Here is a 16,370-nt window from a genome sequence, read left to right on the forward strand (position 1 = left end):
TATATATTTAATGGCACCAAACTACATAAGTTTGAAGGTTGCCCCTACATGGTCTGGTCTTTGGAAGTGACCAATTTCGGCATCATACAGTATGAAATGATGAGGGTTCCCTAATGGTTACAATGAAAAAATATTATAATTTTAAAAGAAATAATGGTGTTTTTTTGCGATAGGACTTGGTTGTGAAAGCATGTGTATTTCAGTAGGAAGAAAATTTCCATTAATAACCGCTCCTGAAAATGGCAGTAGATGCCATAAACCTCCATTTTATTACAGTCCAGGATATACCGTCTGTATACTTTTTTTGCTTTCCATGTCTCCAGGAGTCATTACTCACATTCACCCCTAGTGCCCATTTGATGTATGAGGAAGCAGGCTTTTCTTGTGTTGCCGCACATTACTCAATGCAGGCCACCATGACACCAAAGCCTCTCTGAACTTTTAAGAAAACTTGCACTGATATAATCAGACAAGCTGATATTGCTGACCTTCTTTTAAAATTTTAGGGGGAAGAGTGCCTCTGGCTTCAATAGTTTATGCCCTGGAACAATCACAGGCCTTCCTTCATAGCCCACTCCAGGAGATTCAGAATACTCTGTTTCTATTTTTATCGTTCCCATGCAAATCACCTGAAAGTAACACTGACTCTCTGTGTAAGTTCCCTAAACTATGTTCAGAAATTTAGTTTTTGTACTTTATGGAGGAGGTTATTTTTCAGTGTCTGCACTCATGGATATGTGAAGTCAGGGAGAGGCAACAAGTCCCTAGCTGCATCCTACTTACTCCAAGTCAGAGACTCAAAAAGAACTGAAGCCAGTGTTTCATCATGACAAACACAGGCAAGAGCCTAGCATTACCAGTAGGACATGATAGCAATAGCAACCTATATATTTATTTTTAAAAAATGTCTCTTTTTTGTAAGTTATTATTTTTAATGACGAGAAAGAACACTAAACAGATTGTCCAGTGTAAAAAAACAAAACAGGTAACTGGTGTATGTATAGGGAAGCTTGAAGAGACTCTAACCGGGGAGTGATATCACTGGAACCTAGAAGTAGTCCTCATCTGCTGACCTGGAAGTCATCAGCAGCTGACCTAGAACAAACTCAGCCAGATCAGCGGCTGAGGACTTCTGGGTTCTGGGGACATCACTTCCTGGTTCCTTCAAGCTTCCCCACCGTGGCTGGCAGTCATCTATCTTTCTGTCCTTGCTGGATGTTTTTACTGGAGATAGCCACACTACTTCTGCTCTCAGCCTGCTATTATTCCATCACTGATTGTGATTACTGCTCGGCCCCATGAAAAATTTATTTGATAACTTCAATAAACTTGGCATCTTTCTTGTTATTGTTTATGTGGGATTTCCTTTAGCCCAAGACTGTGTGCATATGCTTTAGGTCCAGCTATTACATTCCCTATACATACAACAGTTTCCTCTGTTCCACTACTCTAGTGGCTACTTTCAAGGCTGCCCAAAGTTAGCCATGCTGCAGTTACAATTTAGATGCTTGTGTTGGGGTTCAGTGCCCAGCTTTCTTTGTAGTTATCAGTCCTCAAAATTTCCACTCGCCTACTAGCATTTGGCGAGTGGATTTAAGCTGGGGGCGAGTGATGACAGGGCTGCATGACCAATCTCCCTCCAATCTGTGCCTACATTTAGAGTCCCGATGAGATTGGCAGAGGAAAGGTGCATGCTCGGGAAAAGTAGTCTGGTGAGCCGCACACAGGCAGAGCAATACACAGGTGCTCTCCTTACAATTCTCATTAAGCCATGGGACCTAACAGTATGACCTCTCTGAGTCTGCCCCCTCCCCCGGACCAATGTAGCTGGAGACCAAAGAGCAGGAAGCAGGAAGTAATGAGTGAGGTGAAGGATTGCGAAAATTACCACTCCGGTGCAGCGCTCACTGAAAGTTGCCTTGACAAGAGAGCGGCAGCCTTCCAGTTCGTGCAGTTTTCTTCTCCTTGTGCTCTATGTAAGTGACCAACAGTTCAGCCTGAGCACTGCAAACAGACTGGTCTCAATGTGTGCTGTGCTCCTCACTGCCAGCCTGAATAAAAGGGGGAAGTGGGGACATGCAAGCGTGGAGCCGCACACACAGGCTCCTGATGATGAGAGGGAGAGAGAGAGAGAGAGGATGGATGGGAGTTGCAGAGGAGACAGCAAGATAATGGGGAAGAGACCCAGTTCTAGTGCCCTGTCCCTCTGGTCTTCCCCCAGTGCCCTGTCCCTCTGGTCTGCCCCCAGTGCCCTGTCCCTCTGGTCTGCCCCCAGTGCCCTGTCCCTCTGGTCTTCCCCCAGTGCCCTGTCCCATTTTGTTAAAGTTGTTGTTGGTATTATTTAATTGTGTAACTTGATTCTGCATAAAACATTTAACAGTGTCATTCCATGAGATAATCTACGAGGACGTGTTTACGGGTGCAATTAGGCGCAGGGCAGTGTATGAATTAGGTGGGGCAACTGGTGGCGAGTAACTCTTGAGGCCTGGCTAGTAGCTCAGGGCTTTAAATTTTGAGCCCTGGTAGTTATTATCTTTTTATTGAATGATTTACAAGGAATAGATACAGTACAGGTCTCCTTTACCCAAGGCTAAGAGTGGGTGCAATCAACAGTGTTAAAAAATACCAAAATGGGTGGATCAAACATCTGGACTGCACAGGTTGGACTGTTTAAACACCGAGGATTCTTGTACAATAGAACATGGCAGATACACTGTGCCAGAAATACTTTAACAATTTTAGAATCGGAACTGAAAAAGTTAAAGTATGCAGAAAGGGGAAGGTAGTTTTGCTAGGAGGGATGAGGATGAGGGTGATTAAAAGGAAGATACATGTAGAATAGATGTCCAGAAGTGATGTCCACAAATAGACTTTATAGGCCAGGTTCTTAGCCAAGTCAGGCCAACAGTTTCTGTGGAAGCAGCTAACCCTAAAAACAGCTATTATATCAACAGATTTTATGTGAAAATTAAATTTACCCATAGCACTTTGGTAAGTGCTATAGGTAGCACTTCATCAGAGCCATATTAAAGTGTAACCCCAAGAACAGCAGTAAACTCCCCACTGAGGTATTTGCTTGTAACACAACAGCTGGTGAACTTATGGGTATAATGATCTTTGTATTAGGGTCGGTGTCTACAGGCATTTATTTAAAGTGGGCTGAAATTGGAAAAACAAAAAGTGCAAACAGGCAGGCTCTTTATTTTTCTTCTTCAATTGAATACTCTTACCTTTCTGTTCGCAATACCCTACAGAATGTACACTAAGCTGCACATGCACAGCTCAGTTTACTTTCCGGCATACTGCCTGTGTGTCAGGATGACTACAATCATGTACATGCACAGTAGTGATATCATCCCACATGACCAATCAAGAGAGCGGAAGACTGCCACCTGAAAGAAGCCAGGGATAAGATGATACTGCTGTGAGGGATCTTGTGGGTGTCGGACCTTTGGAACAGACATAAATATTTCTGCCTATAGTTATGCTTTAAGAAGTGTTTATATCCCCACACAAGTCTATGGTAATGCAAAAGAAGAGGAAGCAGATCAGCTGCACCCACAGTACATTCTGCCTTGAGGTGGCTGCACACTATACAATTTTCTTGTACATCTTTCCTTTAAATTTACCGAAACCATATAACATGAGATCAAACCTAAACACTTTCAAATTGTATGCAATCAGGCAGGCCATTGCACCACAATGTTGAAGGTAAATCTAAAGGAAATTGAACAAAAATGGTATAATGTGTATCCAGCTTAAGACTATTGAAGATTATTGACCAATGCCCTTCATGTCTTTACTGACCTATCTACATTTGAAATGCGCAATCCAAAAGTTTAAAGAACAATGTATGAGTCTTGCTACAATTGCCAAAATGTTGAAGTCCCACACCAGGCCTGAAAAGGGTGGGCTTTTTCCATGTAATAAATGGCAGTTGTACATCATTGTATAATTGCCACAAGTATGCTATGCTATGTGTAAACAAAAGATTCAAGTGTGTGCTATATAGAAATGAATGAGATTCATAATTTATACAGTGTAGAAACACAGTTTTAACATTTCGGGTTCAAAATAGTTACGTGAAATAAATATGTGCATATTCCTACAATTCTGTCAGGTCACCTGTGGTCAGGTGACAAATGTACCCCGTTGGGGTCAGGGGTGCACCACAGGGAAGTAAACCTTATAGCCGACTGCTGCGGACAGACCACAGAGCGGATATGGAGGAGAGGTTCTCTGGGGCACAAACAGGCATCCTACAGGCAGCTTGAGCCCAAGATCCCCTAGGGCGCGGAGTCTAAGACCCAGCTTGGTGTTCACCAGAGCCTCTAGTGGTGAGGATGGCCTTCGCTGCAGCTGGATCCAGGTCGCGGCCCCTGGAGTCCCCTAGGTCACGCTCCGTAGGGAGAGAGGGGAAGCAGCACACAGGACACAAGCAGAAGTAGAGGGTAAGCCGAGGTCGGGGCAACAGGCAGACGAGGATAACCAAAGGATAGGCTAAGGGTCAGGGTTACAGGCAAACAGGAGTAGTCGGGGACAAGCCAAAATCGGTACACAGAGAGATTAACGTAGCACACAGCAATCAGGAACACAAAGCTAACAAACAACGTTGAACAGCAAAGCAGACCTGCTTGTTAATATAGAGTTCCTGGGATGGCCTGGGGTGGATCCATATAGGGAGGAGAGATGATAAAAGGCAGCCAAATAAGAGATTCAGGCCTTTAATGAACACATGGAGGAGAAGGTAAGCTTCCAGACATTATTGCATATCCATGACAAATTCAGCAAGACCACTCCAGTTTTCTGTGTTTCAGCCATACAATTTCCTCTGTCATCTGCCTGCCTGCTCATTAAACCAGTGTTTCTCAACCCCAGTCCTCAAGCCCCCCCCCCCCCCCAACATGCTTTCAGGTCTTCCTTTATTTTGCACAGGTTATTTGATTAGTTTCACACCTTAGTAATTACCACAGCCATTTCATCTGAGGGAAATCCTGAATACACCTTGAGGACTGGAGTTGAGAAACACTGCCTTAGACAATGGCTCTGCGGTATGATGATGCTGGTTAAATATCTAATAATTAGACTAGACAATTAAAGCTGCACAGCTGAACCAGGATATATGGTTGCTTGTCACTAACCTAAATGCCAGTGTGTAAATAACAAGACTAACTAAACCGAATTGCAAAGCATTTGGAAGGTAAAAAAGTTCACAGTTAAGCCTTGTATGTAACAGTTTGCCTAGAGTTCTGCTTTAACAATATCTACAGACATGATAATTTGATTACTCCTATACTCCTATACTGTACATTATAAACTCAACTTTTTTTGTAGATCTATATACTAAACAACTACAATTACCGTTACACATACTGTACAAAATCTATTTTTTATTTACCTTATTACTTAATTAATTTATTGATTTGTTGATTTATTCTTGTTACAGAAGTTGCAAGGAATCAATACTCCTCACAGTCGTGCAGCCATACCCAGTAAGTTAAGCCACAACGCATTTATATTATGCAACCTGCATATACAGTAAAAATGTTGTCAGTTACAGGTTATTAAAAAGTTTTATTCCATTATACGTTTTATTCTAATGTGTTACTATCTTCTGATTTGTAAAAACAGGGAAAAAACTGATACAAACTTGAGCACTTGTCTGTGTCTTTCATTCAGTTGAAAATTGTAATGAGATGTTGAGTTGTTTTTTAAGGGCAATTGCTTTGCTGTATTATCATACATGCACTCCCATGCCACATACAAAAGATAAAAAAACAAACAAACGCTGCCCATAATGTTCAGGCATATTTATATTCATATGTCAGACTTATTTAAAAGATTGTATATTGTAAGCTTGTTAACTCCTATTCTAAGCCCTAAGCCATCAACTACGAATCTGGCACTTCAGCCATAATCCAGAAGGACTACATAGTTTCAAGAAATTGTGCTTTCATAATCAGCTTTACCAGAGACTACAGTACCGTATATACAGTATATAGTATTTATTATTGGTTTTCCAGTCTTATCAAAGTTTGGTCACCTATACACATACATGGATGTTATATACTTTCAGTCCTGATTATTGCTAGTTTTGCCTACCTTGATTGTGTCTCTTTTAGAAAGTGTGAATGTTTGTTTAAAATTTCATCACCACCGAAGAGAGATCAGAATGAATAAAACATTGTCATACTGTATGTTTGTCTTGAACATATTAACTTCTAAATATGTATATACCATGTTTTTTTTCCTAAGTCCCCTAAATCAGCATTTATTAGTGCTGCCAAGAAAGCAAGGTTGAAGTCCAATCCAGTAAAAGTTCGTTTTTCGGAGGAAGTTATAATAAATGGACAGGTTTCGGTAAGTACAATAGTTTATATGTTCAGATCTAACATTCCATTAAGAGCTTTTATTTCTAAAATATGACTTTGGTTACTACTTAGCCACTGGGTTGGTTTACTAAAAAATAAAATGTTCACTTTCCAAAGTGAATGGAAGCAAATGTATAATTACCTTAGCAGCTAAGGTCACATCAAAGTGATCCTGTTGCAAAAAGGTAATATCAAAGTTGCTGCTACCTGTAAAAGAAAAGTTCTTATATTATCCTTTCCCAGAGCTTGAGTTGCCAAATGCTGCTCCGTTCAGTTCCGTTCCGCTCAGTAGAAATGGCCCAGCGAATTTTGTCTAGAAACCGACACTTCTGGAAGTGTCAATCTTCTGGGACCAGAGCAGCTTTCAGTGAATCCTCTTGCAAATGTCCATGTCATAGCTCTGTGCTGCAGGTTAGTAGAAGGAATTGACACTATTAGTCCACTTCAGTTATCCAATCATGTGCACTATTATTTTTTATTTCCTGTGCACATTATTGCATATTTAAATAAGAACAACTTCCTTATCTTTGTAAAGCTAAGTCAGCATTCAGTTTGCTTAAGGAACATTTTTAGCTTCTTTAGTTCTTTTGGTGAATTTTTTTTATTTTATTTTTTTTGTCCTCAGCAATCCTTAAATTAGACTGTTTAATAACAGGGCCCTTTCACTTCTGAAAAACGCACGGTGGCATGCGGAGTCCCTCAGGGATCCCCACTGTCGCCTGTGCTGTTCAATATCTATCTCCGCCCTCTTTTTGAAATCATCAGCAACCAGAAGTTACTTTACCACTCTTATGCAGACGACACACAACTATATTTTCGCATCTGCAACAAAAAGGACCATTGGATGATAGAAAATTGGATGACTAAAAGTTATCTTAAACTCAATGGCTCAAAAACAGAACTTCTTCTGTTTCAGGCCAATCGAAAGATTCATCCAGCAACCATCCATGTTGGACACTGCCGCCCATTCTGGGTCAAACCATCACCCCTAGCACCAAAGTCAAAGGTCACAGAGTCATCTTCGACACCTACATGACAATGGATGCACAAATAGGGTCAGTAGTCAGCGGATCACACCATCTGCTGCGCCTACTACGCAGACTCACCCCCTTTATACCGAAAAAAGACATAGCAGTTGTGGTGGGAACAATTATCAACTCCAGACTTGACTACGCAAATTCCCTCTATCTTGGACTCCCAAAGTACCAAATCACTCGTCTGCAAGTCGTTCAAAATACGGCCGCTAGACTTGTGACTGGCAAAAAAACATGGGAATCAATCTCACCTTCACTGAGAGCCCTTCATTGGTTGCCTGTAAAAGACAGAATCACTTTCAAGGCACTCTGTCTAACCCATAAGTGTGTTCTGGGAAATGCCCCCCAATATATATGCGAAAAAATAAAAGCTCACAACACCAATCGCATTCTGCGATCCACCAATCAAAATCTACTCCAGATACCCAAAACCAGATACAAGTCCAAAGGAGAACGAAGATTTGCAGTCCAAGGACCCAGACTATGGAACACTCTACCTACCAGCATATGGTTGGAGGTAAACCACCTGGCCTTCAGGAGAAAGATAAAGACCCATCTCTTCTGAGGGCCCGGGGAATGGATACCAAGCGCCCAGAGGCGATTCAGTTCGCATGTGTTGCGCTATATAAGTTTCTCACTTACTCAATAAATACATTTATCATATGGTTTTAATATGATATATCGCTAATAGTTATCCTAATAATTATATATACTGACTTAAAAATAACTATATTTTTGGCTCAGACTAGCAGGTGGCAAGATAAATGGTAGAGGCAAAATAGTAGGGTTTCTCACAACATCCTATCATCAATATAAATACAGTCATCTTACAGAAGATTATTTACACATTACGGCAATATTCTAAGTGAGGTTATTTCCAAGAAAACAAAATGTTCTGTGTAAAAAAGATGGTCCTAGCATATAGCCCTGACACCAAAGTTTGTGTGCCTACAGCCACCAGGAATGGAAATCCAACTCTAGTTGGATAATGAGTTTAGAAATTATTGGATAACATTGGAAGTGTATTACACATGGTGATAGTTGTCAGATTTCTCCTTTTATTTCCCATGGGGAAAAATGAGTCTGTAAATTCTCATAAGATTGGTAGCAGGCATAATTATATGCTGGCTTAACCCTTTAACTGGTAGAACACAAGTAGACTTGCAAATGAACATTCATACAACAATTTGTATCAACATTTGTATGAAAATTCTCAATACATTTGTTGTTGGAAAGTACTTCAAAATGTTGTTTGCTTTTAACATTCGATTTTAGAAAGAATGGACTTTCCCGAATGAACACCACATTCGCTGTTAGCATTTGAGAAACATTTTCCATCCTGCTCTTTCTACTTTCTTGTCACTGTAGTTGAAAATTAATGTCAACTTGATCCCACCAATGATTAGAAGATTGAAAGCACATTCTTAAAGCACAACATTTGGAATGAAATTCTACTATTGTATGGCCAGCTTTATTACAATCAACACTTTTGGAAGGATTTTTATTTATTTTTTACCAAACTTGCTTTATTGTTGTCAAATAGGAAAATTAACAGTATATCCATTGGGTACAAAACAGAGCCTATCATGGAAGTACACATACTGTATATACACAAAGGTGAAATCATTGCAAACACATCTACATGCGGTACTGAAAACACAATCTTGAGAGCAAGAAACATAGAGATTCACACCCCACCACTACCAGGTAATGCAAAGGTCTTTAGGCTATAAATGTGACTACTGTGAATCCATTAAGCGGACGTCCAAGGGGCCCATACTTTCTCATACTGCCATTGACAGCCCCGGTTTTTGTATGTAGGCCGAGATCCCAGGACACTCCCAGAACATATGCATGAACGTGCTAAACTGTATGGTAAATCTGGGACACTCAGGCTTCCTATCAGGGAAAATTTGGTGTAGTTTTGGGGGTGTAAAGTATACCCTATGGAGAAACTTAATCTGAGTGAGTTTGTCTTTGGAGGAGATGACCAGTTTGGGGCCCGTAATCAAGACAGTCGTCCCATCCCTCCCTGTCCAGTGAGGGTATGTCTCTGTGCCATGATTCCCATAGTTTCTCCAGTTTGGGGGAGTCAGAGCCCAGGAGTGCTCCATAGAGCATGGAGAGAGGTTTAGTCAGGTCACTGGGAGCTCTTCAATAGGATCAGCCTAGAGGAGAGGCAAACTCGGGAACTGAGCCCTGATGACATGGCGCAATTGCATGTACCTACTTTTGGAAGGATTAGAACCCTTGTCATTTTTTGCTGCTGTCTGGTTCCCTGTTTTGGGAGATATTGGGTTTGATTTACTCAAACTGGAGAGTTCAAAATGTGGTGCAGATCTGCATAGAAACTAATCAGCTTCCAGGTTTGAGCCCAGGTTCACACTGGGCTGCGGGAGTGAAGCCGTGCGAGTTCAGCTGAACTCGCATGATTTCACTCCTGCTGGCAGCCGCGATTTCAGAGACATCTGTGCAGAACTGTACAGAAACTACTTTTTGAAATCGGTGCAGCGCCGCAGATGCGGCGTCGCACCGATTAGGACGTTGTCATTGCCGACAATTGCCAGAAAATGCCGTAGATTTGAGATGCGATTTGACATCTCAAATCGCATCTCAAATCGTACCAGTGTGAACCAGGCCTAAGCCCTGGTTCACACTGATGCTACTTTGAAATCGTGCTACTTTACTTGAAGTAGCGCGATTTCAAAGTAGCAAGGTCAGCGCGATTTCAGGTGCTACTTGATAGAAATTTGTGTGTCTTCATACACAGATGTCTATAGGTGTTGCACCGATGGGAACAGTGCGATTGCCGCCAATAGGCTGCGAGTTGTCATGCGATTTGATCTCTCAAATCGCATGACAAATCACTCCAATGTGAACCTAGGATTATTGTCAAAGCTTAATTGAACAAGCTGAAGTTAGAAGCTGATTGGCTATCATGAACAGCTGCACTAGAGTTTTCACTTTCCAGTTTTAGTAAATCAACCCCATTGCCTCTATCACTTCCTGTGTATTTGATCGGTGTCAGAGATAAAAGGAAACCAAAACCTTAAATGTAGGTCTTGTTCACACCTGTTTGTTTAATTAGTGGTGCGTTATAAAAAGTCCTGCATACTGAATCTTTGATACACTTTCATCAAATTGCATGTTCTATAGAGTTTAATTGTAACATGCCTATGTAAAATGCATCTAAAACACAATGCATCAACAGATGCATAGATGTAAACCCCAAATAGTTAATATACAGTTAGTGCAACCCTATTATCGCAAACAGACTGTAAATATATATAATATCTCCATAGTTGCAGCTGACACAAAATAAGTGCTTTCCCTACACTTAATCTACATAAAACCAAAAATTAGTGTAGCGCTACTGTAAACTCCCCATATTCCCTTATATCCAGCAGATAAAAGTTCTTTGAAGGGCAAGAATACATACAATGAAAATTGATATATACATGAAGTGCAATGTGTCTGTAAACTAATTTAGTATTATAAAGTGCAAATTGACCATAAATCTGCTCCAATGAGCCAAATATAAATCCAAACAAAAAATTATCTCATCCACATAAATAAGCACTTAAAGGTGTTGTAAACCCTCAAGGTTTTTCACCTTAATGTATTCTTTTCATTAGGTGAAAAATCTTCTGTAGTGCAGCGCCCTCCAAGAGCCCCCCTTTTATTTACCTGAACCTGATCATTCCATCGATGGGAACGAGCACAGCAGCTCCAGCCACTGTCTTGCGTCCTCATTGGATAGATTGATAGCAGTGCCGCCATTGGCTCCCGCTGCTGTCAATTAAATCCAGTGACACGGGAGCAAGGGGCGGGGGGCAAGTCCTGCTGTCTATGTCAATGGACGCAACAGCAGGACTCAGGAGCGTGCCCGCATTAGTGCCTCATTGGAATGCGGTTCTCTATGGGGGCACTCAATGTGGGGAGAAGCCAGGAGCGCCACTGGGGGACCCAGAAGAGGACAATCTGGGCCACTCGGTAAAAAACTTCCCGAATGGAGCCCATTGATTGAATATCATCCCGCGGCCATATCTTAAGTTTTTAACTGATATGTCTGTACCAGCTAGCACTGCTTAATTGCACATTTATGTGAGTGTACCACTTTTTTCTTGTTTTTGGGATTCAAATTCATGCAGAGAGCACTAGATCTTTTGTTTTGTTTTTCATTTGGAATTGCCATATGCTATATGTTCCCATTACTGAGAGGCAACAGGAGAATATTGGAGATACAGGGGACACAGATCACTGTGTAGACCTAATATTATTCCTAGACGGGAACAGCTGATTATGACCCACTTGTGAAACAGGGGACATGATTAGGGATGAGCCAAACACCCCCCGGTTCAGTTTGCAGCAGAACATGCAAACAGTCAAAAGATTTGTGCGAACACCGTTAAAGTCTATGGGTCATGAACATGAAAAATCAAAAGTGCTCATTTTAAAGACTTATATGCACGTTATTAGCATTAAAAAAAAATGGGGACATGTATCAATGCAAAAAAAGTTTTAGAAACTGACTTTTTTTTTTAGGAGCATTTTTATAATGCTTAAAATTAAACAATAAAAATGAAATATTCCTTTAAATATTGTGCCTGGGGGGGGGGGGGGTCTCCTTATTCTACCTGTAAAGTAGCACATATTACCCATGTTTATAACAGTACCACAGCGAAATGACATTTCTAAAGGAAAAATGTAATTTAAAATTGCTTGTGGCTGTAATGTATAGTTTGATCCCAGCAATATAAATATTGTTCGAAAAAATGACATGAGCCCCCCCCCCCCCCTTGGGACCCTTTGGGTCTGGTATGAATATTAAGGGGAACCCTGCGCAAAATGTAAAAGATCTTGCAGTGCATTGGCAGTCTCACAATATTGAGGGTATCACATTATGGAGCGTTCCGTGGGCGCTCAAATTTCCCGCAAACGCCCCATAATGTTCTAAATTCGTCGAACGGGCAAACACCTGGTGTTCAAGTCCAACTTACATTCGACTCGAACATCAGGCTCATCCCTAGTCATAATATGAAGTGAGACTTTAGATCTCACAGGTCGAGGATTGACACATGGACATGGATGGATATGGATTTGTTTCATTTACATCACCGTGGATCAAAACTTGGATGAGATTATTTTTTGTTTGGATTTATAATTAGCTCATTGGAGCAGATTTATGGACAATTTGCACTTTATCATACTAAATTTGCTTACGGAAACATTGTACTTTATGTATATTTCAGTTTTCATTGTATGTGTTTTTGCACTTCAAGGAATTTTTTATATGTTGGATTTAAACTATTTATTTACATGAGTTGTACTATATAAGGTAATAGATGTAAACCCGCCCTTCTGTCTTTTTCACAGGTATTAAACAGGAAGGGAAGGGAAAAGGTCAGACACTTATGCAATATGAGGAAGGTAGAACACTTTAAATATGCAAAATGGTGTTCTTACAGCACCATTAGGCTAAATTGAAACAATAAAGAAAGAAAATCTGAGGTTCTGACTGCAGATTGGTTTTCTAACCTGTCCTAGAAAAATTACAGCTAAAACCTCCATTGCACATAGTTTATATCAACTACTCATCGGTCTGTATTCTCTCCATTGCACCTTTGGCCTCATTTCCTCAAATTACTCTTGCTATATGAGTTATTCATCCCTAATAGTGCTCTTAAAGGGTCATGCAGATTTAACAGATGAAAAAAACACCAGATGATGAAAAAACTCAAATTATGATGCAAAGCACATGCGGAAAATTGTGGTATGTGAAGATCACATTGCCATTAAATAAGCGAAAGAAAATTGTGTTCCCTTGGATCAGCGTGTACAAATATTTTTAGAATCTGACTTTATGCGCAAGAAATCATGTGATGATATGTTGACAGGAATAGAAAGCTTGTTTCAAGCTTCAATAAGAAAAATAATCGCAAAAGAGAACTAGGGCTGTTGGAAGCTTTGCTTAGGCTTATCTGACTCACTGCCGCAACAAAATCTGCTATTAATTAGTGAATCACAAACTTTAATACAATTCATAGTGTTGTGATAAGGAGCCAAGCAACATGTTAATAGCCTTCATACCACTGAGTTTAAAACAAGAGAAAGCCACCCACAGACTCCCCACAGCACACAGTACATTTTCACTTAAGCAGGCAGTATTTTTAACCCCTGTTATCTAATTGCTGTTTTACAATGACAGGATTTCAAATGTAATTCCCGATGCTAATATTCGTTTTCTTTTTCTGATTAAATCTCTTGCCAAATATTTTTTTACTCACAAATACTCAGTTTTATACTGAAAGATAAGACACCTGCTTCGGGAAACTATTCAAACAGCAAAGACCATTCCTGTGCTCAGTACACACACATCTGTCTTGGAAGACGAACATTGAAATACAACGCACAATTTTACAAAAATGTCCCTTAATGAAGTTATTTTGTCATATATTACAATCTGTAAAAATTGTAAAGATTTGAATATCTTTACTACACCTCACAGTGCAAGGAGGGAAATTCTTGCAAAGATCCCTTCCCAAAAAAGGACTGCTTTGTGAATGTAGTATTTAATAATTCTCCTATAAGCAAATACCTTATGTATATGGGATTACCCATAATCCTTTTAACTACTCACTTCAAATGTCTGACAAACTTAAAGTGGTTTTATAGGTTTGTGTTTTTTCACCTTAATGCATCCTGTTTTACTTACCTGAGCCCGTACACTAGCTCGGCTTGTCCCCGGTGTCCTCTTCTCCACAGAGTCTCTGCGTTGATTGGATAGATTGATAACAGCACAGCCATTGGCTCCTGCTGCTGTCAATCAAATCCAATGACACGGCCGTCAGGGGGGTGGGACCGAGACATACAGTCTGCGTCTATGGACGTTGAGTGTATGTCCGCAAGGTAACCCCCTCGAGAGAGAGAGAGCTTCCGAGGGGGTTAGCTAATGCAGGGAGGAGCCGTGAGAGCCACTGTGGGACCCCAGAAGAGGACGATCAGGGCCACTCTGTGCAAAACGAACTGCACAGTGGAGATAAGTATGACATGTTTGTTTAAAAAAAATATATATCTGAACCTTTACATCCCCTTTAACCCCTTAACGCCCGCCGCCCGACTATTTACGTCCGCACAATGGCAGGGACAGGCAGAAGGACGTATATATACGTCCTTGTCTTTCCGCGGGTCGGGGGTCCGATGCATTCCCTCGGGGAGCGATCCGGGACGACGGTGCGGCTATTCGTTTATAGCCGCTCCGTCGCGATCGCTCCCCGGAGCTGAAGAACGGGGAGAGCCGTATGTAAACACGGCTTCCCCGTGCTTCACTGTGGCGTCGCATCGATCGTGTCATCCCCTTTATAGGGGAGACACAATCAATGACGTCAGACCTACAGCCACACCCCCTACTGTTGTAAACACACACTAGGTGAAGCCTAACATGTTCAGCGCCCCCTGTGGTTAACTCCCAAACTGCAACTGTCATTTTCACAATAAAGAATGCAATTTAAATGCATTTTTTGCTGTGAAAATGACAATGGTCCCAAAAATGTGTCAAAATTGTCCGAAGTGTCCGCCATAATGTCGCAGTCACGAAAAAAATCGCTGATCGCCGCCATTAGTAGTAAAAAAAAAAAAAATTAATAAAAATGCAATAAAAATATCCCCTATTTTGTAAACGCTATAAATTTTGCGCAAACCAATCGATAAACGCTTATTGCGATTTTTTTACCAAAAATAGGTAGAAGAATACGTATCGGCCTAAACTGAGGAAAAAAAAAATGTATATGTTTTTGGGGGATATTTATTACAGCAAAAAGTAAAAAATATTGCATTTTCTTCAAAATTGACGCTCTATTTTTGTTTATAGAGCAAAAAATAAAAACCGCAGAGGTGATCAAATACCACCAAAAGAAAGCTCTATTTGTGGGGGAAAAAGGACGGCAATTTTGTTTGGGAGCCACGTAGCACGAGCGGGCAATTGTCTGTTAAAGTGACGCAGTGCCGAATTGTAAAAACGCCTTTGGGCATTTAGCAGCATATTGGTCCGGGGCTTAAGTGGTTAAAGTGACTCACTTTAACCAGAAAAGCTGCTAACAGTTTTATCTTGGTCCTTTTCCTCCTTCTCTGCACCCACCCACCCACTGCTATTTTTGGCAGTCAAAATGACAGCTGGTAATAGCCAAGTATTAGAAAGTAGGACCTGCTCTTAGAAAGAAGAAACTCTGTAAAGTGTCTCAGTCTGCAAGCATCATTGAGTAATACAGCACACCAATTATAATTTGTTATTGTTTCTACCATTACATTAAGTTTTAGAACAAAGATGTAACCATTGATTCTATTAAACCCCTTATTAACCTTAGTTAATCCTAATAAAGGCTAACTGAACTCCTTCTTCCTCTTTTCCCTTTAGCTATTTTTTCAAGAATGTTGTGAATTATTATTCCCATTAATATTTACCTTTACATTTTCAATGTTTTATATTATTCTCAGCACTCCAAAAAAACAATGCGAAATTTGAAAAAATAATCCCCTTTTTTCATTTGCAAATAAATGATACATGAAATGATTGATTGCTGTCTATGTTCCCTCTGTCTTCCATAACTTGTATTTGTACCTGTCACTGGGAGAAATGGTCAAAGACTCAAGCAGAAATAAAAATTATGTTTCTAATAAAGAAGGTTTAGGGGTTGATTTATTAAAGGCTGTGCTCTATAGCTTAGAAAATTAGGTAAAGCTTCACTTTGCAAAGAATACCCAATCAAGTGCAAGGTTAATTAAAAAAAACAGCATTTTTGGTTGCATATGATTGCATGATGGAAGTCAGCAGAGCTTCTGCTCATTTACTAAGCTCTGGGGCACGTGCTCTTGCAGATTGCAATTGCACTTTGTAAATCAACTCCATAGTGCCTTTGCCAGGATCTGTGTAATTAGGAGGGATTTCCCCTCACTTTCTTTTCCAGTG

General features: G+C 40.5%; 1 protein-coding gene across 2 annotated transcripts in view; it reads left to right on the forward strand.

Annotated features, from left to right (window-relative positions):
• FRMPD4 (FERM and PDZ domain containing 4) overlaps positions 1–16,370 on the forward strand; it is a 456,264-nt gene that overhangs the window by 390,202 nt on the left and 49,692 nt on the right. For both annotated transcript variants that reach the window (XM_040336513.1, XM_040336512.1), the window contains exons 6-7: positions 5,447–5,492; positions 6,256–6,360. In XM_040336513.1, coding sequence (XP_040192447.1) covers positions 5,447–5,492; positions 6,256–6,360 — 151 coding nt within the window. The remainder of the gene's footprint in view (positions 1–5,446; positions 5,493–6,255; positions 6,361–16,370) is intronic.

The sequence above is a fragment of the Rana temporaria genome, chromosome 2 (genome assembly GCF_905171775.1).
Source record: "Rana temporaria chromosome 2, aRanTem1.1, whole genome shotgun sequence".
In the NCBI taxonomy this organism is placed as follows: domain Eukaryota; kingdom Metazoa; phylum Chordata; class Amphibia; order Anura; family Ranidae; genus Rana; species Rana temporaria.